The sequence below is a fragment of the Agelaius phoeniceus genome, chromosome 6 (assembly GCF_051311805.1).
Source record: "Agelaius phoeniceus isolate bAgePho1 chromosome 6, bAgePho1.hap1, whole genome shotgun sequence".
In the NCBI taxonomy this organism is placed as follows: domain Eukaryota; kingdom Metazoa; phylum Chordata; class Aves; order Passeriformes; family Icteridae; genus Agelaius; species Agelaius phoeniceus.
This window is the reverse complement of record NC_135270.1, coordinates 34,611,558-34,638,631: the sequence shown is the minus strand read 5'-3', so window position 1 is coordinate 34,638,631 and position 27,074 is coordinate 34,611,558. Positions and strand designations below refer to the sequence as shown.

The window sequence follows — 27,074 nt, the reverse complement described above, 5'->3', positions numbered from 1 at the left end:
AGCTGCTCACTGTTTCATTTTTCCTCTCTCCCCAGTGAGATGGCAGAGAAAACAGGAACAATAAAAGTGAGAAAACTCATGGGTCAAAGCAAAAATAATTTAATAGGTGAGGAAAAAATATGTGATATCAAGTGATGCAAAGGCAAACACTCACACCTCCAACAAGAAGACTGATGCCAAATCACTGGCCACCTTTGAACAATCTCCCCTTTGCCTTCTACCTCAGCTTTTATTGCTGAGCACAGCACCACATGGTATGGATCATCCCTTTGGCCACTTCAGGTCAGCTGTCCCCTGTGTTCCCTCCCAGCTTCATGCCCATGTCCTGCCTACTTGCTGGGGGACAGAGCTGGGAAAAAGAAAAAGCCTTGATGCTGTGCAAGCAGGACTTAGCAGTAGCCATAACACTGGTGTGTTATCAACACTGTTTTAGCCACAAAGTCAAAAAGGCAGCTATAATGGACTATACTATATAGCTATACTATTGCTATACTCTATAGCAATAAAGTAACTCTCAGTATCTCTGAGACCCAGCACAGTAGGGTGAACCTAAGTACTCATAAATTGTGAATACAACTGGTAGTGCTAGAAAACAGAACAAAATGAAAGAGTGAAAACACAGATTTTAAAATATGGCTCTTTTCATTTCACCTGGTAGTACAATTTCTCATACTTAACACTCATTGCCTGACCCTACCTATAAGTTGAGGAAGAATAGTGGCTTTGACAAGGTAAAAAAAGTAGTTTCTGGCATTTTCATTTTTTCTTTTGTTGCTCCCTTTTAATTTAGATTACCTTGTCTGTTTCTCCTCCTCTTCTTCCCACAACTTCATTTTTCTTTTTCTTCCGGGTACATTCCCTTCTTTAAGCTATCCATAACCAGTAAACCCGTAGGTTTCACCACTGTTCTCCTCCAGCTTTAGAACTGGTGCCTTGACCAAAATGTATACGCATACATCTAAACATGTCACTAATATCAGGAAAGCATATTTTGTTAGCAATTTTAATGTATCTCAGGGAACGAATTCTTGCAGGTAAATCAGTATTAAAAAAAGGTCAGCCCTATGTCAATGCAGTATCTCTCAAGGAAAAGGAGGCTTTCATGAGAAAATAAGAGTAACACTGACAGTTTGATACTTGGGTTTTTTGTTGTTGTTGGGTTTTTTTGGTTTGTTTTTTTTTTTTTTTGTACTGAGGAAATTGTATCTGAAATAGAAAAGACTGAGAGAACAAGCAGAGAAGGAAAAATTATTTGATTTTTTTTTGTTCCTTGTATAATTACCCACTGATCCATTCCTGAAAGGGGGCCCAGATGTTGAAATACACTTAAAAACCATTTAAAAAAAAAAAAAAAGGTAATAGTCTTTCAATACCAACCATGGCTAGAAGTTTTTGGGTTTTCCTGTGAACACATTTCTTGTGCTCAACAGTCATTGTCAATTGTTAATCAACAGCATGACAAGATCCTACCAATATGACCTGCATTATCTTACTGTGTACTCATCAGAGCAATTGATGAACTTTATTCAAATGCTCTTCTTCCCAGCTGAGTTCATAATTTCACAGCTGTAGTGGAGCATATGTTTTTTTCCTTAGAGCAAAGGATTAAAATAGCTGATTTCTCCTATTTAGTTTAGTTGCTGGAAGTAATTTTCTGTTGTCCTTCTCAAAGGCTTCTGGGAGATCTGCTTGACACCAGCAACACAGAGAAACAGGAGGGTAGCTCTGTAAATGAGCTATAAAAAGTAGATGGGAAAGCCCATCTGAGGCAAATAATTTCTCTCATGAACTGGGAAGTGACAATATAAGGATGAGAGGGGGTTTTGATGTCTAAGGTAGACAACAGATCAGGTATTTCTTTGGATTCTAGTCCTAACAGTTCACTGAGATGTAGCCTGACTTAGAACCAAAAGAGATACGTTAAAATGTGTCACTTTCAGAAAAATTTATCTCACATATCCTATAACAGCATCACAGGTTTCCCCTGAGCCCTGGTGTTCCTGCAGAGGAAGAAAAGAAAGATATTTAAGGCAAGAAAAGCCCAAAGACTCTTCTTACAGCCAAGCTGTGCCTCGGCTGCTTTTATCAGAGGGCAGTTCTGATTTGATCTGTGATGAGATGGAGATGAAATATCTTCTGTTTTGCATCCTATCCTGTACCACTGACTGCTGCTCCACCTCTCTAGGTATAGAGCTGGTAACCAATAACAGCAGTGATGCAAAGCACTCAAGACTGGATGGACAGATGAAAACTTACATCATGAACCAGAAACTTAACTAGGTCAGTGATTGATGCCAACAACTAATACAGATTCAAAACCCTTCTGCCTTTCTGGTTTTACATGCATTTTAAATGCTTTTGGTTATAGTTGTCCTGTATCTCAGTGAACTGTACTGCACAATAAGAGAGGAGTGTGCTGTTTCTTCTCTGGGTTGGGTTTGTTCCAGGTCTAACCTGGCTTGGGTGTTTAGTATGAGGAGAGTATTCTTGACTATCTATGACTTCTGAATTGCACTGAGCTGAAAGCAAGGCATCTGAGTCCTTCAGTTGCTCTTGCTGGCTTGGCATGTACCTACACAATATCCTGGTAAATTGATACAGCTGATTTAAAGAATGTCAAACCACCACAGTGTCTCATAAAGTGCTTTATGGAAAAACCAGGCATATAATCTTGGTCTTTGGATTCTACTGGATGATAAGTCAGCTCTGAGCTAGATAGTGTTCTTTCATCTGCTTTCCACCTGTACAGTGCAGCAACCTTGCTCCTGCAGCTGTAACCAACACAATCAATGATCTGAGAGAGCTGTTCCTGCCAGAACTGTTAGGACAACTATGTTGGAACAGTCAGAAAGGAGGGGTACAGCAGAGTCATATTGATGTGGCCACTTGAGCTGGTTGTCTTGCTTTCAACCTTTTGACCTCAGAGATGGACATTTGTCCACGGCGGACAAACCACAGGAATGTCTGCTAACAGGATCCTGTTGACAACTCTTTCAGGGCCCTGCTTTCCTACTGTTTGTTTGTACACTGGGCTTTCAAACTTCAGCTGCAAATTCAGTTGGGAGCTAACACAGACAATGACACAGGTAGGGTAAATGCCAGCCAGTCTCTGGTGTCTGCATTCCTGGAGATGTACTTCTCCCACAGGAAGAGAGGCTGTGAAATAAATACTTGTGATGTGGTTCTGCAGTGCCCTGCCTGTCTGTGCTGCTTTGAATATTCTATTTATCAGGCCCAGAGACTCAACCAAAGCATTTTCTGGAATCTCAGTGACCGCTAGGACAGTCTACTCCTGTTTGCTCAGCTTCTAAGTCCTTCCTCCTGGGAAAGGTCCCCTTCCTAAGCAGAGTGGTTCTAAGAGCACAGGTGAGTGTCCAGGTCCAGCCCCGGCCCTGTGTGCAGCGTCACGATGTGCCAGTACAGGAGCAGCTCCAGCAGCCTGCTTCTTTCAAATGCTTCGCAAGTGGCAAGTCAGAAAACATTAGGTTTTGGTGGAAAGAAAACAGCTGTTTATTTTATTTTATTTGAATGATGGTGTGGAATTTAATTCAGCAAAGACATGAAGTATGTTGGTAAATTGTGAGTGTGTGTAGGTGGGTGTGTTGGTGGGTGTAGGGAGCATATGGAAGAACTGCAGCATGAGAAAGCAGCCGACAGAAGGGGTTTGAAAAGTCTAAAGCAGACCAGACTTCTCTTCTCTTCCTGCATTTTAACTCTCCCTTTGGCACCAGTTCATGCTGCAGCCTCATTCTCTCTCCCTCCTGGTTGATACATTATACTTGTATCTCTCGGTATTTGCTGTGAATGTAATTTTTGTATTTATAGTTCTAGGTCGGAAAACACAAAACTGACTAAAATAAACACTCAAGTTTGCAAAGCAGCAAATGGTGTGGTAAGAGGGGTGTGTGTGTATGTTTGCCGTCCATAACACTTCATGCATCAATCGGGAACCATACCTAATGCCATTAATTACTAATTATAACTACTGTGCCCCATTTCTGCACAACTGCAGAGTGAGAGCCAAGCTCTGAGCTCGGGGCGCTGCAGGCCGGGCCGTGGGGCCACCATGGCCGCACACCCCGGCCCCGGCCCCGGCCCCGGCCCCGGCCCCGGCCCCGGCCCCGGCCCCGGCCCCGGCCCCGGCCCCGGCCTCGGCCCCGGCCCCGGCCCCGGCCCTGGCGCGGCCCTGCGGCGGCCCGCGGGCGGCCCCGTGCTGTTCCGCGGCGCGGACGGGCGGGGGCAGCATTGCCCGCGGAATGGCGGCGGCTGCCGAGGCCCGGGCGGGAGGGACGCGGGAGGGGAAGCAGAGAGACCAAAGCCCCTTTTCTGTGCCCCTTCTTCGAGGGCTGCTCTGCGGCGTGCTCGGACGCACCTTTACCGCCTTTCCATTTCGGGGGAGAGTGTGAGATTAAAAAATGCGGTCAGCTCCAGCAGCTGGTGTCCGCTGCGGCAACAGGCATACCTCTGCCTGGGAGCGGTGACAAAGGCTCCCAAGCGGGATTTTTAACTTGTAAAGCGTGTGACCTGTAACGTTCTTAGGAAAATCCTGGGACCTTACATTGGAACACAGGTCCAGAGTACCACAGGTCGGGGCTCTGAAAGTGGCCCGGGAGTCAGCAGAGCGGGGCAGAGCAGGGCAGAAGGGCACGGCCGCTTCCCTCGAGGGGACCTGCAGGGACGGCCCTGCTGCCTGACCACCGCAGGGTGGCCACAAGGCACAGCGTGTTCTGGAGCACAATGTCCAAATTCCTCCTAGACACAGACACACAGAGAGGGGCAACAGCCACCTCTCTGCGAAGCCTGTTCTGGCGTTTCACCACTGAAGAAATCAGTTCCTCTTTGAGCAACCGTGCAAAGGTGCAGATTTTTAGGACGTGCTGTGCTTCAACATTCAGACTAAGTGGCGTGGCACTCGTGGTGCATCTCCTTTAAAGCCTTTCATCACATGGGAAAAAGGGACGAGGAATAGTGAGGATTTTTCTAACACTTTTTGCAGCAGATTGACTTTATAGTTTGTTTATATAGTCTGCTTTGCTAAACTTTGGAAATCTTGGTTCAATCTACCAGATCATAAAATACTACCTTCCCAAGAAACTTTTTGTAGGAGGTCTGTCCTTACATGACTAGGGAGCACAAATTCCACTCAGTCAAAATACAAATTGTGTTCCTAGTCACTTTGGTCATTTTGAAAGAAGTATGTGGGGCTTGGTAAAGGCAGCAGATGGTGTTTCACTACCGAGTCACATTGTTGAGATGCAGCTGACACCTGGGTACAATGTAAGGCTTGGTCTCACCTTGCCTTGGAACTATGAAACTTTACAGTTTGTATTTCTAAATATATCTGATGCCAATGGTACCAGGTGCAAGTTTCAGAATTTTTTTTCTGTGTGCTGTCTTGCTTATGCTTATGATCTTCATCTTAACTTGGATTTCTAAGGTCCTTAGTCATGAATGCAAAAGTAGAGCTCACATGGATCTTTCCTTTTGTTGAACATACACTAAACATTTTAAGACAGTACCAGGGAGAGAGAGAATAAAATAAAATTAAAAAAAGAGGAATAGGAACCCTAAAGAGGGGGAAAGAAAGGAAAGAAGAGAAACACAGAGGTAACAGAGGAAGAAGACCAAAGGGCATACAATGTCTGATGATAGAAGAGAAAAAGCAGTTTTCTCAATCCTCCTGCCCTGTTTGCAGTTCTTAACTCTGCAGCTTTTGTGGAGAAGTAATATTCTAAAAATGTCAGTAGTATTAAACCCAAGGCTTTCTAGTTTTGAAGATGCAGAGAAATCCATGACAATGAGGGAGTAGCTCTAAGAGACAAAGAATGCCCGTGCTACACACAGCTCTCTAGTGCAGAGATGGAAGAATCCAGGCAGAATCTCAACAGTCGCCCTGCAGCTTTACAGGAGACAAGCCTGGGTTATGCTCTGGGCTCCTCAGCCAGTCTGCACCTGACCTGCAACAGCATTCCCACCAATCCTGAACTCTGCATGTGGACCAGAAAGCAAGTGAAAAATTATCAGTGTTGTATTTTAAAAAAGTCTCTATCACAACTCACTCATGACTCAAAGTTACTTTGTGAACTGTGGGCATAAAGAGCATCGGGAATGTTCTCCTTTCCCACGATGTGTGCCACTCACAGGATGCCTCACTGTATTCCTGTCACTGCCTAAAAGAGAGTCTTCAGAACAATCCAATCCATACCCATTACTGCTGTCCTCATTTTACAGGACAGAAGAGATCATAAATATATAACTTGTTACTGTTGCAAGGTTCAAGGTCAACATCAGAATGTAAGAGCTCTTGTTCCTGAGGATTCTGCTCACACCTCTGAACTCTGTTTAAACCAGAGAGAAAGTTTTTCTTTTTTCTTTTTCTCTCTTGAAATAATGTGTCTCTAAGTATCTTTTAAATAGAATTAGGTATTCCAACTAAACATTTTAAAATATGTAAATTGCAACAAGTTCTGCAACAGAAAAATTTCTATTGTTCAATGCTTCAGGATAATTCCAGGGATAAAAAGGAATCTGAACAGAAAATCTGACCTTTTCAATCGAAAAGAAATACTTCTTTTCGGGGGGGAAATACAACCATTACCAAAAGAAAAACCCAAACCAAACCAACCAACAAAAAACCCCAAAAAACACCCCACCAAAAAAACCCAACCCCCAAACCATTTAAAGTGTTTTACTTGCATTCAAATAGAAAATAAAATACTCTGACAGTTGTACCATGGAAGTGAAGTCCATTGGCTAGCTCTTTTTGTCTCTTGAAATCACGTAGCAAAAACTGTAGCCACTCCTGATATATGTACACATTAGTGTGGGCACTCAGTGTTTGAAATACAGTGTATGGAATTGCTCACAGCACATTGAGAATGCTCAGAAACGTGCAATTTTAGGGTTGCACTTTATGCTGTAAGACACATGGTGCTGTTAGCAATCCTTTTTCTCCCACTAAGCACACATTACCTGAGTTTTCTAGTTGAGAATACACCTAAATGACTTCTTCCTTTTTTTTTTTTAAGAGGGCCATAAATTGTCATCAAAAACAGGGCATCTCAAATCAGCTGTTATTTAAACACTGTCTACTTGTTCTCAAAATCCTATGTCATTCTTATATCAATATCCTTTAAAGAAAAACAGAAATTCAAGGAATATAAACCTACAAACCCAATTAAAAAAGCATTGCATGCAGTTTGCATGTGAAGGTAGTGTGGGGTTTTTTTAAACAAAAATGCTGTCTTTTGGGAGTTTTGTGTGACCTTTGTTAATTTTCTTAGTTTGTTTTCAAAAATGATTGATTTCCATCCATTTTTTCTGATAAGAAATAGTGGTAGCTGCCTCCACTTTGCTATATCCTCTCTTTTGCTTCCTTTACAGGGGGTTGATCCACCTGTTCATTAAAAAGGGGAAAACCCAACTTTGGGGAGTACCTGTCAAGTAGGAAAGTTGCATAGTGATGTGACTCTGCCAGTGTGTGAGAGAGAAATCAAATAAAATCCAGAGCTGAAAAACTAATTCATTGTATGTACCATAGAAGAAAAATCATGCTGAAGTCCTGAGCTAACTCACATAATGCTTTCAGGAATCAGAAAAATGACACTGTCAAAACACAACATTAGTTTTCAGAAGCCTCCAGGCAAAATTTTATTTATTTAAAGTTAGCTCCTATTTTAATAACAAAAAAGTGGCAGCATATTCTACATCAAAGAAAAAACTTTTCCTAATGTTTCCATTCCTCTTGTGAAGTGCTGGAGTTGAAGTAGTGGAGCTGTCTTTCTCTAAATAATTACGTGAGTGGCAGGATCTCAACCTGAGAAAGCTTTTTGTCTGCACTGGGGGCTGTAGCATTAAGAGAATCACTTTTGGCTTGCCTAATCTGAGCTGCAATACAAGATACGCAGACTTCCAGTATTTAAATAGTTAGTTTTATACAAGATCCATAACAATGAAGATGAATCCTGAATCAACATCTCGGTACACTGTAACACCTTGATCGAGGGTACAGATGAGACACACATTTATGAGCTACACTCTCCAGTCAAGACCTATTAACCACATTCCTGGTGGCAGTACCCAGGAGAAATATCCCTTAACATGGTGCACAGCTGGTGGCTTCTCTTGTGTATTACCCTCATTTCTGGCATCCTCCCCTTCAGACCCAGACCAAAGCATGCTGTTAGAGGAGTCAAAGCATTTACCTTGTTGAAGGGATGAGAGATGCATTTTAAAGTTCACTTCTGGATCTCTTTCCTGGCACTCTATTTATTCCTCTTTGTTCTTCATTCATTAATCTTTTATAGTAAGAACTAGTAGTAGTGAGAAGGCAGTCCAGGGTCCTTTCCTTCAAAGACATCCCATAAATAAGGAATAAACCCCTTAGGTCCCTAGACCTGTTGTTTGCCTTTTTAGCTTGACTTCCCCACCAGTTCCTAGTAATACCATTCCATTGGCAATAACTTCTGTCTGTGTTTCCTTTCTATTATTTCATATCCTTTAACACCTCCTGCTGTGAACCTTAACAGATCTGGAGCTGTGGTAATTTGGTTCAGTTCCAAAAGGCTCTACATTTGCATGTATCTGGGTCTTGCTGCAGAACGGTTGGGTATGTGTGGGAGTAGGACTGAACTTTAATGCAAGAGCTAACTCTAACATCTGAGAAATGTATTTCTTCCTTCTGGGCCTCTGGTCTTTTATAAGCAACAAAATAAACTAATGTCAAGGCAGCCACCAACAAACCCATGGGTCTCAGTGAAGGGGAAGCAATGCTTGCATGAGTTTGCCCTCCTAATGCAATAGCTTCAAGTTCTAGCTCAGACAAACTATGTCTTTCTTGTGAAGTGAGGGTATGGCAATAATGTGATGTATGAAGGATGTTATAGTACAACAGTACCGTCAACAGCTACCAGTAGCAGGAGTTGCAGGAAGACAATAGAGACAGACCCCAGAAGAGAGATTTTCTCCCTCTATCATGGCAAAGTCTAAAGTAGAACAAATCTCATGAGTAACAGAAAGTAGTAGCTCTGGCTGCCAGGTGATGTGCCTTTGAGGTTGAAAACTGCTTCTTCTGCCAAAGCAAATTCCCCTACTTGGGGAATGTGGAGAGTGGAGGAGCTCTTCTCCCAGCAGCATAACCTGAGACCTGCCTACTCATGCTGGGCAGGGGAGGCCCCCAGCACGTGTGGGGCTGTCCCAGTGATGGACCAAGAAAATTTTATGTGATGGACCTGTAAAGCACTTCAGGATCAGCAGGGATGAATCCTGCTGTAAAATGTATCATTATTGTTACTAGATGTATTATAGACTCTGTGATCTGAGACTGCTGCAGGCAGTGTGCTGGGAGAAAAGCTTTCCAGATTGTGCTCATGCAAATTTCTGTCTGTGATCACATTCGTTCTGGTTCCCACTACAACATTACTTTCACACTCGTGTGCTGCTCACTCAGTCTAAACTTTTTGTTATTGAAGGTTGTATGACTACAACGTAGCATCCCTTTCCTAACACCTTTACAAGGGTGAGAAAACATACAAATATGGAAATCTAATGGATATGCTTAAACTTTCCCAGAAAAGGGGTGGAGTTGGTCCTAATCTTTGCCTCCTCACTTGAATATGTGCCCTAACAGGTTACTAGATCAGGGCAGCTGTCAACTTGTTCATGGCTTGTCTTTTTGTTCAGAACCATTGTTTTTAGTTCAGCTTGTCTTCTTGTTCTGAATCATTGTTTTGTTCTGAATCATTGTTTTATTCTGAACTGGGGATCTTTATTATTCTAAGAGGAATTTCTGAAAGCTGGGAAAAGCAAATGTGAAATCTGATCTATTTTGAGTTTGCCCTCTTGTAATGTGGACAGTCTCATCAACCCTGTAAATCATGCAAACAGCATTTTGAAATAATTTAGGGATTGATACAGTGACAAAATAGCCATATAATAGGAGATGGAGGATGAGCAGACATATCCAAAAATGTTTTTTAAACATTGCAAGTGAAATGGAGAGCCAAAGTAATGGCAAAGAGACCTATGGCCAGTGGCATAACCTGTGCCAAGAGCCTCAGAACAACCAGACTGTTTGAGAATGTAGGGAAAAAGCAGGCAGTGCTCTAAAAAATTATAAAAGCAGGAAATCACAGGCAAATCCTAGTCATGAATTAATCCAACAGAAGTCAAATCCAAAAAATTGTGAGCAGTGAATCATCAGTAAAAGGGCACTTGCATGTAACATATGAGTTCAATTCACAGGTACCCAGTCTGTTTTTTAAAATTAAAATTTAAAATAGGTCAAAAATATTCAGTGTTCAGATGATAGTTGAAAAAAGAAGCTTTCAAGATCTCAAGTCTGTATTTTGAATGTTTGTCTAATACATCAACACAGGCTGGCTTGCCAGAAATATTAAAATACAAGTAAAAAGATCATAAATTAGTAAATTGTCAAGTATTCTTAATATGTATCCTCATTGCCAGACATTTATAATAGTGAAAGCAGGTTACTTAAATAATAAGTGCCAGTTAGTACTCAGAGAGCTCAGAACAGTTTTACTTTAATGGAGAGAACAAACTATGTTTGCTTCAGGAAAGCCATCCTGAAAGAAATAACAAAGATTTAACTTGGACACATGAAAAGTTTCTGTATTTTAGGATTTCAGTGTTCATTTCTAGAACTATTACACCATGCAGTAGAAATCTTTTATTAAACCAATGCACTCATTTATTTGAAATAAAATTTTTGTTCAGTCACTGTATTTTGATAGACTAGGCTCTGCACATAGACAGGAGATAATGGATTGAACAGGATGTCCATGAAGGAGAAGAACTCCTTCAGATTACCTCTCTAATACTCAGGAGACATCCTGCTTCCAGTACTCATTGCACTTCTGAAGGCTAAGAGGAAAGATGCACCCATGCTATCTGGTGTAACAAATCAGCTCCTGAATTACCTAACTATAAAACTCACAGGGAAAAAATTAAATAATCTCTTTTTAAAATATCTCAGTGTCATTTTAAAATCTATTTAGGAAGATCAGCTCTGGTGCCTTTATAGCAGCTTAGCCATGTGCATTGTAAAGGCTCACTAGTACTGTTGCCATCACTGGGTTTTGAAATGAGTACAGCACAAAGTTACTAAATCAGTTTTGGTCTTACAGAGCCGTTTGGTCATACTTTCAAGCAATTAAAGAAATTGATATACAGAGACTTTTAAAAGGAGGCAGGAGACAAAATTTTATGGGCACAGAGAACTATAACAAGACATAGATGACTTTTTGAAAAAAAAAGGAAGCAGAGAAGATTTGCAAGACATATTCTAACACTTGTTAAGCAGAGAAACGAAAAATTAAAACTTTGGGTTACATTTTTAAAGACATTTTCCCACCCATTACATAAGGGCTGCTGGAATAAGCCAACATTTTGTGTCATAATAAGCATTCAAAACATTTTCCTGCAGACTTAATAACAATCAGAGAAACATAAGAATTTGTATGCATACAAAGTCCTCAAAACTGGTGTCTTAGCACATATAGGAATTTATAGTCTCAAGATTAAAACTTGCTGGGGTAATCACTCCACTGACCTTTCTGTGGGAAAAAAACCCATAATAAAAAACCACAAAAAAACCAGCCCTGTATCTATAAATTTTGAGTATTGATGTCTTTCCCTCTTTCCGCTAAACCACGTGCATGTCTGTGTGTGTGGATGTCTGTACCCATCTCCCCACCTCACGTCTTCAGCATTGTTACAAAGAACGTCAAAAAGAGCTCTGCTGAAACATCTTATTCATTGTAGGACCCAGTAGTTCTGATGAAAGTACAGCAGCTTAAGGCAGATAAATTCTGCTATTTCTCTTATTATAAAAGTCTTAGGCCTCTCTATGGCATACTTTACTCACCTACTTTGCATATAAATGTTGCACAAATGGCCTTGATCATACTTAAAATAGTGTAGACTGAGCTTATCGTTTCAGTCATTCACACCACTCAGAAACTGCTTGAAGTCTCTCTAGGAGAAAAAGTCAGCAAACTGTTCTTTTTTATGTATTCACAATTTAAACCTGTTGAAGTTCTATTTCTCTCTCTCTCTCTGAAAAGGTTTTGCTTTCAGTTGAGAGAAAAACAAAAGATCACACTGTTTTTCAGACCAATGCATTCTGTTACCATTTCTCAATGCAGCTCTAATGAGAAAAAAAGCAGGCTAGCTGGAGTCATGAATCTTGTAGGAAGACTTACAGGAAAAGCTCTTTTCGTTAGAAGCAAATATCCTATTGCCTTAAAATATCCGGTACAGTACAAAAGCTAAGATCAACATGTTTCAGTATCTTTTTAAGCTCATGGTGAAAAAAAATGACTGCTACAGGAGACTCAGTGAAACTTATGCCATCTCTTTGGTTTCCATATGCATCAATGGAAAAATAAGTTTCATCCTTATCTCTCTGAAAGTACATCTTCTTCTCTTACAGTCCATTGTGTCTCTGGCCCATGGACACTCCACACTGAGAGAAATAAAATACTGGTAGTTGCAGGGAGAAGTGAGAAAATGATTTAGCCTTTTAAAAAAGTAGAATTCAAATAAACCAGGCACATCCAGGTATTAACAAGTCCTTTTCTGATCGTGGGAAAGGATCAAATGTGTTTAAGTCTAACCTAAAAATGATCCTGAATACTAATCAACTAATGTATTGTTAATACATTCATCCCTTTTTCCTTACGAAATTTAATACAACCATCTTTTTGTACACTATTAAATAAAAAACTCTTTGCCTTGCCCATTTCAAAAACATTTAAACATCTGTGAAAAAAGGAATTCTTACTAAAGAAGATGGCAGCTTTGCTGTATTATTGGAAGCAATAGTAAGGAACAATAACATTTAACAGTTTCTAATTTCAAGCACTGATCAGCATAGTATGCTGGGCATGTAGAAGTTCTAACAGAGGAAGATCCTCTTATCTTTAGTCTCTTGTTTTATATCAGGTGCTGCCAAGTGTATTTCTGATAGTGGGTAAGAAAATTAAACTGGAGTACTAAGTCCACCTCATTGTCACCTCAATGTGAATGTCCTGCCATACAGTTAACTTTTGTGGGGGTATCTCAGATATATGCTGAGGACAGAGAAGGATAACCTGGAGTGCTGGTCTCCTAGCTCCAGGGCTCACACTGTGGAAGAGAAGCAGTGAGAATATATAGATGCAGAATATAGGCAAGGCAAAGGTTTGGTACTCGTTCTTGAAGATTTAATTCTATAACCTTTGTCTGAAAGTAAGATTTTTCTGCAGTGCATTACTGCTTCAAGCAAAGTCCAAAAGGCTTTCTTGTCTGTACTGCCCTTATCTAATGAGTAAAGTATCAGTGGTAATGAAATTGACAGGTGCTTCACCTGTGTGTCTGAGCCTGTTTTAGTGAAAGCAGTGGTAAAACTCCTGTTGATTTTCTGGAGAAAACTGAAGCCCGGGGTCTATGAGAGCTGTGAATACTGGTAGCTGGGAGTTACCTGAATGTTGGTAGCTCTTTAATAACAGCTGTCTACCAGATATAAAACACAAAAATACTCCTAGATTAGAAAGCAAGGTGGCAACTCCTACTATCTGCCCATCATTTCCATTATTTGTTTCAGTAAAATGTGCATCCTAAATACCACTCTGAATAATTCTTCCTCAGTGCTAGGAAGTGGTTAAAATCTGGCCACAAATAAGGTTTTCATGAGTTGGCCTGAAGTGAGTAAATTCAACATAGAATTGAAAGGAATACAGTCCTTAAAACAGTTTTGGAGGTAATATTCTGGTTTAACCTCCATCCAAATGATATAAAGTTATAAATGGTGTATTGTAACCAGACCTAAATATATCAAACAAAGAACCAATGTGATCACACCAACTGCATTTCCCAGAAGCCACCTGCTTTAACCTGCATACATCTAAAAACAAGTCAGAAAAAAGTACATTATTTTTAAAAGAAAGCTTTATTCTTCATACAAACCCGACTCTGTCACATATCATGAGGCATCATTAACAAGGTAATATGGCTTTGCTTAAATCAAACAATATTGCTTCATGAAAGTATCCAACGGAGTTAATATCAGCTCTTTTCTTTGTTCTCTCCTAGATGGAATGTATGCATGTTTTGATATCAACTCATCTCCTTTAAACTGCTAGCTTAGCCAGCATGTTATATGAATAACATCTTTGTCAGGTAAATCCACCACAGGTACTAAAATCAGAGCTGGTGTCTTCTCTTCCAAATATTTTTCAAGGTATTCTTGCAGTCCTAAAATAGAAACAAAACAACTAATGAGTCCCCCTTGTCTTATTGTGTCCTATCTCTTAAGAATGATTTCTAAATACTTTTCTGAAAATTATTGTGGAGTAGCAATTAACAAAAGGAAGTGAAACACAACTCTTAAATTTTCACTTTATATAGAAGGAAAATCTCCCACCTCCTTTTTGACTAATTTGAGATTAAATTTTGATGTTGCCTAAGGCCAGAAATCAGCAAAACAGTATTTCTCAACCTTTAGTGAGTGAGTGGTCTGTTGATTACAGATACAGAGAATTGAATTAGAGCAGTAGTAAAAATACCAAAAGGCCAGATGAAATTCAGTTGTCATTTTTGATATTTGGATGATCAGCACATAGTTGTCTGTAAATGAAACTCTTCTCTCAAGTCCCATTGTGGGGCATCAATCAAAAAAGAAGAAGTTAAAGTGGGCCATTTTTAATAAAATTATGAACTTCATTTCAATTTGTAATCAATGGATGCATGCCATCTTGAAGACATAATGGAGGAAGTCCAGGAATGGCAACATATATGACTGAATATCTGGAATTACAGTAAGAGTCAAACTGCTAAAAATATAGAATCTGGCTACAAGAAGCTCTAAAGGGACTGGTATGTGTGGCAGAAGTTTGCAAATTTAAAAGTCCATTATGGGAACAGAATTAATAATTGAGAAGATCTAATTAGAATACAGAAGAAAAGCAAAGAATGGAAAATTTAAACTTGCCATCAAGACATTCTTGGTTGTGCTCAGTCTCAGTGAACATGCTACAAATCAAGCCACAGAGAACCCTAAAGAAAACTACCGAGAACCCACTGAATGACCCACAAAAGACACTTTCCTAATGATAAGGTATAGCCTGCAAAGGTTCTTGTTTCAATAACGTATTTCTGTCAGCAGCTTCTGGGATTATGGCAATTCTTTATAACACTAAGCAATCTTGGCTAGAAAGGGTGTAAAGAGGGCAGAACTTGCAGACTGTCAGAGCTTTTTTTTTTTTTTTTTGGCGTCACTGCCTGTGAAACTGCGAATAGGCAGTTCAGACAAAGTGTTACCTCATCCAGGATAAAACAGGAATTTTGCAATTGTATTCACTGAAGCCAAAACTCTCTTTTTATCTGGCAGCAGTAGCACAAATTAATGTAATAATGGCAATGCTGCCTACAAAATATTGCAAAGATAGTACTAGTCTTCTGAAATTCTGCTGGCTTCCTTTTGTGTTAGAGTCCTTGAAATTGGAGGTGAGGACTGACAATGGAGAGCCAAAGATCAACAGTCACCTCAAAGGTCAAATGACTTCTTCATTTGGTGTGCAAAAAGGAACTAATCCTCTGTATTACAGATATTCAGCAGTGACCAGGTAATTAACTATCAACTAGCATTTTTCTTGAAAAATTTGACTTCAGAAAACTTTATGGCTATGCTGACTCTGAAGGTTTTAAGTGGAAGGGGTAAAGACAGCCACTTCAAAATCACTGATTCCAACCCATTAAAATTACATTTATTTTTTCATCAATTAAAATTGTGAAAATACAATTTTAGACTTTAGCATTTTATGCACAGGCTTAAAGGCTCCAAATCAGTGCTAAAAGCTACCAAAACAAGTCCCGGTATACATTTTAAAGGCAGAATTTTAAAGTGGGACTATCTGGAAAAAGAACTCCATTCTTTGGTGGGTTTGAGGTGGCCAAAATAGCCATAAATATTTACATTTGAATGCATCCTAGTGGCCTTGCTTGCCAACCAGGAAGAGCCACCTTTCCTAAAGACCAGTGCCTTTTCTATTGCCAGTGCCTAAATGTATAAACGAAATGTGGATAAAAATCTGGGACACATGCCTCTAAATATTGTACTGTATCTAAAAATCAATTAGTTTTATATGAAAGCAGTGCAACTTAGATGTGCATATTTATACACTTAAAAATTGTGAATAAAAGTCTGCTCATGCAAATTTCCCCTAAAAGGCAGAGATTGGGTCTTCTAAAACAGAAACGTTGTACTCTAAGGTCTCACAGAAGACAACACACAATTAGTAGATCTATGGCAACCTATGAAATTATAGCAAACTAAAAAAAATGGCAGCTATATATTTTACCTGCTATAATAAGACTCTAAGTCTTCCAATACTAATTGTATATTCTTAATGACGGGAAACTAATGAAGACACTATTTATATTTTTTTACTCATTCAAAATATGATTTTAGATAAATAAAAGCCTTGGTCATGAATGTTTTCTAAATACGTAACTCTTTGTTTGAATACAAAGATTTTCAGAAACGTCCTTCCTTTTGTATCATGTATGGGGAATGCTTGCTCAGTTGTATGCCATACTTATAGAAGTTGATCTTAAAAACAAAAACAAGTAAAGGACAAAGGGTTACAGTGAGTGTGTTTGCTGGAGGTTTAATAGTGGCTATAGATGACTGATGACAGTTATTTAAACTGCCCTGATACAGCATATTTAAGTACAAGCAAAACCAGCTGATTATCAAGCAGCAAACAAGTGGTGTGCATTGTGGATGTTTTCATTTTCTGTGAGAGTCCACACAAATTATGCTAGCCACGTTACAGCACACTTGCAGTTTTAAGGAGGCCACCCAGGGGCTCCTGGGGTAACAGAAGTCAACAGGGAAACACAAAGGAAATAACTCAAAGAAATTAAGGGGTGTTCCTCTAGAAAGCTGACACAGCTGACAGCCCAGCTGAGGTGCCTTTACACCAATGCACACAGATGTAAACAGGAAGAGTTGGAGGACACCATGCTGCCTGACATCTATGTCCTTGCTGCCATTACAGCACAGCTCAAGGTGAGCCTGTGGCAATCTCCTGAGGTTTAACAAGACCAGGTGCTGGTGCTGCACTTGGGTCAGGGCAAACCCCAGTCCCAGCACAGGCTGGGGATGAACAGCCCCAGAGCAGCCCTGCTGGGAAGGACTTGGGGGTGCTGGTGGGTGAGAGGCTGCACATGAGGCAGCCATGGGCACTGCCAGCCCAGAGAGCCAAACGTGTCCTGGGCTGCATCCAGAGCAGCGTGGGCAGCAGGGCCAGGGAGGGGATTCTGCCCCTCTGCTCTGCTGTGCTGAGACCCCACCTGCAGGGCTGCATCAGCTCTGGCTGCCAGCACGGGAAGGACATGGAGCTGCTGGAGTGACTCCAGAGGAGGGCCTTGAAGATGATCAGAGGGATGGAGAACCTCTCCTACAAGGAAAGGCAGAGAGAATTGGGGCTTTTCAGCCTGGAGAAGAGAAGGTTTTGGTGTGGCCTTATTGTGGCCTTCCAGTACCTAAAGAGACCCTACCAGAAAGATGGAGAGGGACTGTAGAGATAGGACAAGGAGAAAAGAGCTTCAAACTGAAAAAGAGTAGGTTTAGATTAGATATAAGGAGAAAATTCTTTACTGTGTGGTGAGGCACTGGAACTGATTGCCCAGCCCTGGAAGTGTTCCTGGCCAGGTTGGATGGAGCTCAGGGCAATCTGGTCTAGTGAAATATGTCCCTACCCAAGGTAGGGGGATTGGAACTGGATTATCTTTAAGGTCCCTTCCAGCAAAAAACCATCCTATGATTTATTATTGTAAGTACATGAAATTTGCTCAAAGCAGGTGAACTTCATGCTGCAAGATGGATCCCCCTTCTCCCAAATAATCCACAGAAATTCAGGGAACAAGTTCCATATGAAGTGTCTTCCCACACTGCTATGAATTGGTTTTTTTTCTTTTTAACCTGGGTGCAGCTGAGGAATATGGACATAACTGAAACTTAAAAATGTACAAAATTTATTCAGTGTCTTCTGGCATTACCATCTATTTCTGCCATTGCTTTGTGAAGACAGGATACTGGAATCAATAATTTGATGATCTCTCATGCTGATTTAGCAGCCCTTCTATATAACATGGCACGAACTAAGAGTGTAATCTATTGTTTTTAAAGGTGATTTTCATACTAGGTAGAAGAAACAGTGCTCTGAGAGCTTCTAAAAGGTCATTCAAAAGACTAGGAGGTGATTTCTACATCTTTGCTGTCACTGGCCTCAGCTGGATTTAGGCAGTATCAGATGAGGCCACAGAATTCACTTATATTTTTCAAAATCAAGTCCCTGTTATTGTTGCCATACTCTTGCTTCACTGTATATCTGCAGGGGAGTAGTAATCTAATAGCTCATATGAAAAAGGAAAATGGTGGCAAAAAGGAAAATTGTAGGAAGAAGGAAGATCACATTTAGCCCAGTACATAAAAAATCCCTTTCATATTACTACTATCTTTCCTTCACTTTTTAACCAAAATATATTGTTACATTTCTTAGAGCAGGTTTTAAATCCCTGAGCTAATAAGGCTCCATTGCTTCTGCTGCAGAGATCTGACATGCAGCATGTACTTTGAAAAGATGCATCAGAGGGGATCAGGATCCTAACAGTTGACTAAGAGTTCCAGTCCCAAAAGATCTGCCCCTGGTGTGCAGAACACTTAACCCTTCGACCAGTACCAACATGACTATTCACAAATTATTGATGTCCCTAAATCCCTGGCAGATTGCAGACAGTTCTTGTCTCCCTTGAAGCCAAAGCATATGGTCACTAATGAGATGGATTAAAAATACATATACACATTCAGGGCTTTGCCACATGAATGTAAAGCCACAGAAATGTTAGAAGGTGATTGAACTGGACTGAACACTGTTAAATACATGATTAGCTTGTTATGGATCATTTCCATTGATCTATATTCAGTTTCACAGCATAGTTTAATTAAAGCTGTCTGGAACAAGCCTCTGCCTTAAATGATCAGGCAGTGCAATGAAAAGGTGAAACATGAGGAACTGGAGATGCCCCTCCCTTTCTTAAACATCCAGCTGTCTCTGTGGTGTCCAACCACAGCAAGAAGAGAAGCTGTGCTTTAAAATATTGTCTGTTTTTTCAGTCCAAGGTTTTTCACACTTTTTCTTAATATGAAATGATGTAGTGGGATATAAGATTTGAGGAAAAAAAACCTGCATAATTTTCTTGCATTGCAATTAATGCCTTTCTATCCAAAATAAAACCCAGTAAACAAGAATAAAATATTGGAATGTAAAAGGGAGTCACCTGGAAAAATATGATTTTGTGCTGATTTTTTTTTTTTTGCTGCAGCTGTAAAGATTTTAAATCACAATATGGGTATCTCTCACAGTCCAATACTTGAATTTTCATGTGGTGCCTTATGCTTTTTGTTGCTATTCTTGATGACATTATTTCATGTTGGTCATTGTACTTTGAAGGGACTGGTTTTTCAAAACTGATGTAAGCTCCTTCATGGAATACTGATGATGCACTTCACTCACTCTGGGCTAGGATATTTATGTGAATACAAGTTAAGCAGTTGCTTTGAATTGCAGGGGAGATCTGTTATAGGCATGATATATGAGACAAATGACCAGGAGGAGTTTGGATAAGGCTGTGAAACCACTTCAAACCTGCAATTCCCTATGGCAGTCCTTGGAACTGTGACTATAAAACAAATTACAGAGGGAATGGTAGTTGTGTTTGGAACTCAAGTCATATGCCTGGTCAGTTGCCAAAGCAGCCAGATCTGCACATCTGTATTTGCAAACAATTCTTTCATAAAAGAAGAAGAATTCCTCACATGGACCCATCTATACTGACAGACTTCTTTCTTCTCCCACTAAGCTACTTTTAGTTGTATTAATGAAAATACCTTTTTCAAGTAACCACCTAACATGAAAATACAGCCTATACTGAAAGCACCAAGGCCAATGTTAGCCATCCTCTTTCAGCTTGTTCCTAATTCTGGAGTACAATTTTAGATCATTGCAACCTCTTTTGTGAAGGATATGCTTATTAGGATCCAGACTGATAGGACTGTCATGTTGGACATGGAAAGAGAGCAACACTTTACCCAGCAGAGCATTCACCAAGAGAAATCATGGGATCATTCAATAGTTTCAGTTAGAAGAGAGCTTTAAAACTCATCTAGTTCACCCCCCTCCCTGCAATAAGCAGAGCCATCTTCAACCAGACCAGGTGGTTCAGAGCCTCATTCAACCTAACCTGAAAAGTTTCCAGGGATGAGACATCAATCACTTCTCTGGGCAATCTGTTCCAGTGTCTCACTGCCCTCATTGTAAAAAACTTCTTTCTCATATCTAGTCTGAATCTACCCTCTTTTAGTTTAAAAGCATTACCCCTTGGATGAAGGGTACACTGTCACTACAAGCCCTATTAAAAAGTCTCCCATCTTTCTAATAAGCTTCCTGTACATATTGAAAGGCTAATAAACAATCTCCCAAGAGCCTTCTACAAGCTAAATAACCCCAACTATCTCAGTCTTTCCTCATTGGAGAGAGATGTTCAATCCTCTGACCATTTTTGTGGCCCTCCAATGGACCTGCTTGACAGCTCCATATCTTTTTTTGTACCATGAGAAAAATCTGCTATAAAGAGAATACTAGTGCTCTGTTACATTTCACTGCTAGTCCTGTTTCCTAGTCCAAAGTGGACTTCTTGTCCCTTTGGAATCTATCCCAAACCTAAAAGTTCTAGCAATGTTTTTAAGCAGGCTACAGTGAAAACATAATGAAAGTTGCTCTAGGCTTCATGGGTACCCACAGGAGTTGTAGCAGCTCTTGTAGCAGATGAAAAGAAATGAAGAAAATAAGCTTTGTTTCCCTGCATGCCATACTGATAACTCCTGCTCTCAGATTTAGTGAGGAGAAGTTCCAAGTGCAAAAGGCAGCCGTTGTGGACCCTACTGTTCATGTGAGATACAAGAAAAAGGAGTGGTTGGCTTATCTCAGACCACACTAGTAAGTCAGTCAGGATGCCTGAACTCTGCACCACCAGCAGCAGCAAGAGGAGAGGAACAGCTGGTATGAAATGATCAACTCTGAAGGAACCCAGATTCTGCCTCTTCCTTGCCCAACCACACAATCCTCTTTGCTGTTCCTCTGTTTCAACAGGAAGGCGTGGAAAAGAAAAAGGGCTCACTCATAATCAGGGAGGGTATTAACATTTACAGGACCCTCAATTTTCTAGAGCTGAGTCACTTGGCTGAGTAACTGTACAAATCTTTTTAGACTGTAGCTCATACATTCTTTTAGCATCTGAAAAAAAATTAGTAGACAAAACAGTTATTTTTAGTATTGGTTTGATTGTGGGCCTGTCAGCCTTGGTGATGCATCTCTTTTATCAAGCTGCCACAGTATCTTGTTTTGTTTTCAGAGCAAAGTTTGATTAAAGACCAATTTCAGAAAAGTTACTTACTGTGGGCGTTAATTAGTGCTTCCTGGCCTCTGTGGGGTTTATCTTATGATCTGTTTCACTTACTAAACCCTGTAATTCAATTTACATGAAGATGGGAATGAACCAACCTTTTTCTATTCTTCTGAAGGCTTCTGTTTAACTCAGTCCTGAAAGGAACTCTCTCCTATCATTCCCTAATAAGGAATTCTACTTTCTAGCCTTTTAAAATCAAAATTAAAGCAATACTTCATATCTATATTGACTTTTCAACTAACGAACTGAGAAAGACCTTCAGAAAGGGGGTAAGTAAACTTTAGCAAGTCTTTACTTCTAAACAGTGTTTTTAGTGATGCCCAAGTATACTTAGAAAAAACTGATAATCATCTTTTCCTCTGCATCTTTCTGGGAGTGGAGAGTTGTCATTCTGTATGAGAAAGTCACTGGTGTTGCCCTCCTCCTCTCTCATTAGCAGACAAGAAAAGCCTTTTGTTTTTCTGAAAGCAAAAGGCCAGCTTCTAGATCAAAAATATTAAAAAAGTGGTTGATGAAGAAAGACTTAATAGTACTTAATAGGGAGGTAATAAGTAGCAGGTGGAAGTGAAATTTATAATATGATATAGGTAAAATTAGGAACTACTGAATAAAATGAATGAAAAGAAAATGCCATTGGGGTACTATACAAATACAAGCAGACAAAAAAAAACCCAAACAAAACCAAAACCAAAACAAACCAACCCAATGTACTCAAGTACATTGAGTATTTGAAAACAGTACTAACAGTAAAAAGAGCAAACCTGTGAAAGAGAAGATGACCTAAAATGGCCTTTTTTAAGCCTGCACAGGAAAACTGAGTCTGGGTGAAGCAACATATTCAGTCAGAGTTCACAGACACTTCCATCTTAAAACATCCTCTTCCTATACATTCTCTTGTGAACTTCCTCCCAGATTTTGAAACCTAAACTTCATCCTAGGTGTAGTATGGACTTAGGCTGGTAGGGATGCTTCCTAAAGTTGTACAGTGTGACAGATACAGTAGAAATGCTGAGAAGGAAAGGAAATAAGGCAATGATAATCATAGAATAGATGAATATTTACAACAATTACAATTTCAGGCTAAAATGCCATCCCTGAAACAGCTATAAGCCACCCAACTTTCGTAGTTACCTTCCAACATGCACACAGTACCAGTCCAATTAGGTATGTTATCATGCACATCAACAGCAAGCTGCAAAAATATTTAAAGATAAACTAATGTTGCTGAGCTCCTCTGTGTATTAGTTAGGGGTGTTTTCCAATAGAAAGGATTAAGATTTGGCTTCCATAACAATTCTTTCAAGCTGCTGGCTACAGCTTAGAAAATAGCAGAACATGAAAACTCATCACTGTGTGTTTTCCAATGTTCTGTTTTTAGTCATGTCCTATATACAGACTGAGAATCAGCCTATACAAGGTTATAAATGTGCACTTTTGTTTAAAATGTCATTAGCCTTCTTTATTTCTGCACTAAATAAACACTTAAGCATGCCCTTCCAATACTCACAGTGAGGTCTAAATATAATTTCAAAGAAAAGAGAGGACTGAACTTTCCAAGTACAGTCACTCAGAGAAGAACTTGTGCTTTTTCTAAATCCATGACAGAGTGCAAAGATCATAAGCCTGTTTTCCCTGTGTGCTATCCTTCAACCCTGTAATCATCCAGTCTCTTTATGGGGTGGATGGTTATTGAATTTGTATGCCAGCTGTGTCCAGAATCTCTGGGGAGGATGGGCTGTAATGACACCAAGCAGGGATGAGTTATGAATGGAGACAGATTATTGCAAACACAGAAAGCAGTAAGGACCCATTTTTCAGGAGGCATTTAAGAATGCGCTTCACAGCATGTGTATGTATGTACTTGTTCACCCATACAGTCTCACCTGAATGTGCCTATGTGGGCAGATAGAACCACAGGATTCACTAGAGGCTCACACACATGTTTTTGTTGTACTCTAAATCAGATAAACATGTACTTCATTTTTTTTTCCCCCAGATTAGTTGAAAACTTGGTGTGAAAATGATCAACTGCAACAGCACCTGTGCAGTAACTATGGAACTCAGATTTTCACCCTTAGGTCAAATTACAGCTACTGACTCTTGGCCCACAGTCCAGGAGCATGAGATGGGCAGATTTGCAAGCTGTAGGACAGTTGGTTGCTGTGCCCTTCAGGTAGGGCTGGGGACACTGGTGGGGCAGCGTGTGTGGGAAGCCCGGCTGTGCCTGCTGGTAATGCAAGAACTTTTATCTCCAGGGCCTGTCAATCTGGCACCTTTCACAAGTGTTAAATTCACTTAAGTATATTTTTTAAGAAGCTGTCATGAGACATACTGAAGCAAATATGTCCTTCAGTGGTTACACATGGACTAAGTTGTAACAATGTTTGTTAAGTGCTTTGACATCCCCAAGTGATATGTTTGGTACAGCTTCCACATTTGTTCGTTTATTGAAGTTTGCTAAAAAGTCTTCAAAGCCAGTGGGTTAAAGAAATACCTGACTGGACACAGTGCATCCAAAAGGCTGGACCACAAAGAGGTGTTTATATAATTAGAGGACACCACATACATCTGCTGGTAGGAGAATTTAGTCTATAAATAATAGAAAAGCTTTCTAAAAGATGTTGTGGTAAGCATCTTTTGATTGGGTACAGAGAAGATTATGTGAAACTTGCTTTATGTCAAGTTAAGCTGTGATAATTTAAAATAATACTGATGGAATAATTGTTTTCAGTTTCTAGGCTAGATTCTCAACAGTTGTAAATGGTAGCTATGCTAATTTACACCTGCTGAGGAGATTGCATGGTAGATTATATATTTATATATAGTACCATGTGCAAACTAATGCAGTTATTTCTAACTATGAAAATTTAAATCAATCTCCTGCACTAATGTAAACAGTGTATTCTAACAGAAACAGATAAAAGTGCACTGAACATGTTAAATACATTATTAGGTCGATGAAGATCATTCATATTGATCCAGGTCTGGCTTCACAGCAGTTTAATCAAAGCTGCCTGGAAGATGTAACAGAGTGGTCATGGCATTCACTGCCTTTTGTGCTGAGGGAGTCAACAAATGACTAAAATTTCATTACTGCTGCAACTGACAACTTATGCAAAATTAGCCAGAGCAAGCTTAAAAAAAAGGGTAGATCACTATTTAGGGGTGGAACAAAACCCATCTTCTGTTTTAATGGGGAAATTGTGCTGCCAGAGGTTGCTGATGATCCACCCAGAAATTTGTGGGCCCCACTACTTACTTCCCCTGGATCTGGCAGATTTACATTAATTTGATTTTTATCCTGTATGGCAATGACCCAAGATATCAGTACCCTCTTACTCCCTACAGCCAAGGAACAAAAAGAAAGAGATGAAAGTCTTTTGTTCCTTCTCCTGGCCTCCAAGGATGGCAAATAAATCTCAGTGCTAGTGCTTCCTGTGTAATATGAGCTCACAGTTTGTTATGGAATTGGGAACAGGAGGCTTGGGAGAGTCATTCAGCTGTGTCAGCCAACAGCTAAATGAAAGAAAAAGGGTCTGTAGCTTGGCCACATAGTGATCTGGTCTGTAAGTCATTTTTGCTCTAACTCAAAGTTATTAATAGCATAATTTAAAAAAGCCTTCAGCAAGACTTACGTCAGGCACTAAATAAACACTAAATAACAAAGTCTACCACCAAGAGTTTACTATTGACAGGAAAAACCTGCAAGCTGAAAAAGGAACACAGGACAGGTAGGAAACTGAGCCATAGAAAACTGTGGAATAATTCCATTATTTGTTGAGGTAATTTGTAGAAAAGCCAACAACTGACCCCAAATGCAGACCCAGCATACAGCCCTTCTCTTGAGAGCATACCAGAGTGAGGACACACAAACAACAATACAGTGGCAAAGAACTGAATCATCCTTTTGCTTGGGCTGCTCTTGGATCTCTGGAAATTAAAATCACAGTCCCAGAAGAGCAGTGCTGCACATCTTCACCTGCTCTGTTGTTAAACAGTTTCACTTGGAGGCCTCTGCTCTTCTTCTACCATCAGTAGGTGGGGTTGTTTACAGGTCGTTTGAAAGTTACCTGTGGCCTTTGTGACACAACTGTCTATTATATCTGTCATAAGGCTATACATCTAACTGTATTATGATTTCTTACTAAACATTGATATATATTTTATACCACAGTGTATCAGGAAAGTCTACAATGAAATTAAATTACCACACAAAAATATATATTTTTAAAAAAGAAGATTGTTTCCTCACCAAAATACATTGTCTCAAACATCTGTTTTTTTAAAAAAACCCATAAACTTATGTAGAATGCCTTTTGGGATTACATAGACTGCAGTGTAACTCTTATATTTTGTGTGACAGGTAAAGTACACAGCATAGCCTAGCAGTAAATGGAAAACTGCCCACATCTGGTCTATTGCTTAGAAATTTCAGGTTCACTCAGGTAGATCAGCCCCTAGACCCGTCAGGTGGGCCAGGACCCACAGGTGACCAGTTAGTCAGCAGCACTGACAGCTCCTCTGCTGGATCACTGGTTCTTTTGACAGCCATTTCTGCTTCTGGAGCCTTAAGCTACATTTCCATTAAGAACTATGTTAGCTCAAAGAGATACCGGATTAATGAAATTGAAAATGTTCAGAAGAAAAATGTATGTAGTGCTTTAACCACTTTTAAGAAACATGAAGTGCAAGTGATGGAAGGGTGACCTTTATCTTTTCTACCAACAGAAGCCCAACCTCTCAGGCACAGTGAGAACACAATTTATCCTTGGGCTTCATTCTGTTTAAAGATGTGATCTTTAAACAGCATGAGATCTGTTTTTAACAATTTTGCAGTACAGGTAGAGAGAAATAAATTGTTTAAGAAAAGATGTCAGTTTTAAAGTAAAGCTAAGAGGCCCACACAGCCCTCTCTTTGGTCAACACTGATACTTTATGTCTTGGGCCTTAATTTTTCAGGGAATTTCATGCCTGGAACACCATCACTAGAGTAGTCTTACCAGTATTTCCTACTCTACTTTAGCTGAATGAGTTGGCTTTTCTTTTTTAAACATTTCTCTTGCAAGGAGGTTTTTCAATTACATCACTGCTAGGAAGATTTAATAGAGTGAGGACATCACCTCCTTTTCTCCTTTGCAGAAAGCCCATTTTGGTAGAAAAGAAGACAACAAATTATGCTCTGCCTAACTGAATTTCTGCCAAATCATGTTGCAGGGCAAAGAAAACTCATAGGCAACTTGCTACAAGAACACCTGGAGTCATTAAAAGTCCCAAAAAATCTGGTAAGATCAAAAGGTGAAACAGGAAAATGCTAAAGGAGGAGGATGATTACTATGATTATTAAGCACCATCATTTAATCAGTTTCATTTTTGACTTACCAGGAGTAAAGAAGCAGAATAAAGCAAAATTAAATGCTTATTATAATTTATAGTCAGAACTTCATTCTAAATATATTGTTTCCCTCTGTAGTTACTAATTTTGGTAAATCTAGCACTTTTAAATGCTACTAATATAAACACAGCCAGATTCAAAGTTATTGTTA

At 39.8% G+C, this 27,074-nt stretch overlaps 1 protein-coding gene across 3 annotated transcripts in view; it reads right to left on the bottom strand.

Moving 5' to 3' along the window:
- DPH6 (diphthamine biosynthesis 6) overlaps positions 1 to 27,074 on the bottom strand; it is a 213,539-nt gene that overhangs the window by 15,115 nt on the left and 171,350 nt on the right. For 2 of the 3 annotated variants that reach the window (XM_054635745.2, XM_077180384.1), the window contains exon 15: positions 13,930 to 14,253. The exons of the other annotated variant lie outside the window; for it this stretch is intronic. In XM_054635745.2, coding sequence (XP_054491720.2) covers positions 14,138 to 14,253 — 116 coding nt within the window. In that variant the 3' untranslated portion in view covers positions 13,930 to 14,137. Of the gene's footprint in view, positions 1 to 13,929; positions 14,254 to 27,074 lie in introns of those variants that run through there. 3 annotated transcript variants of the gene reach the window in all.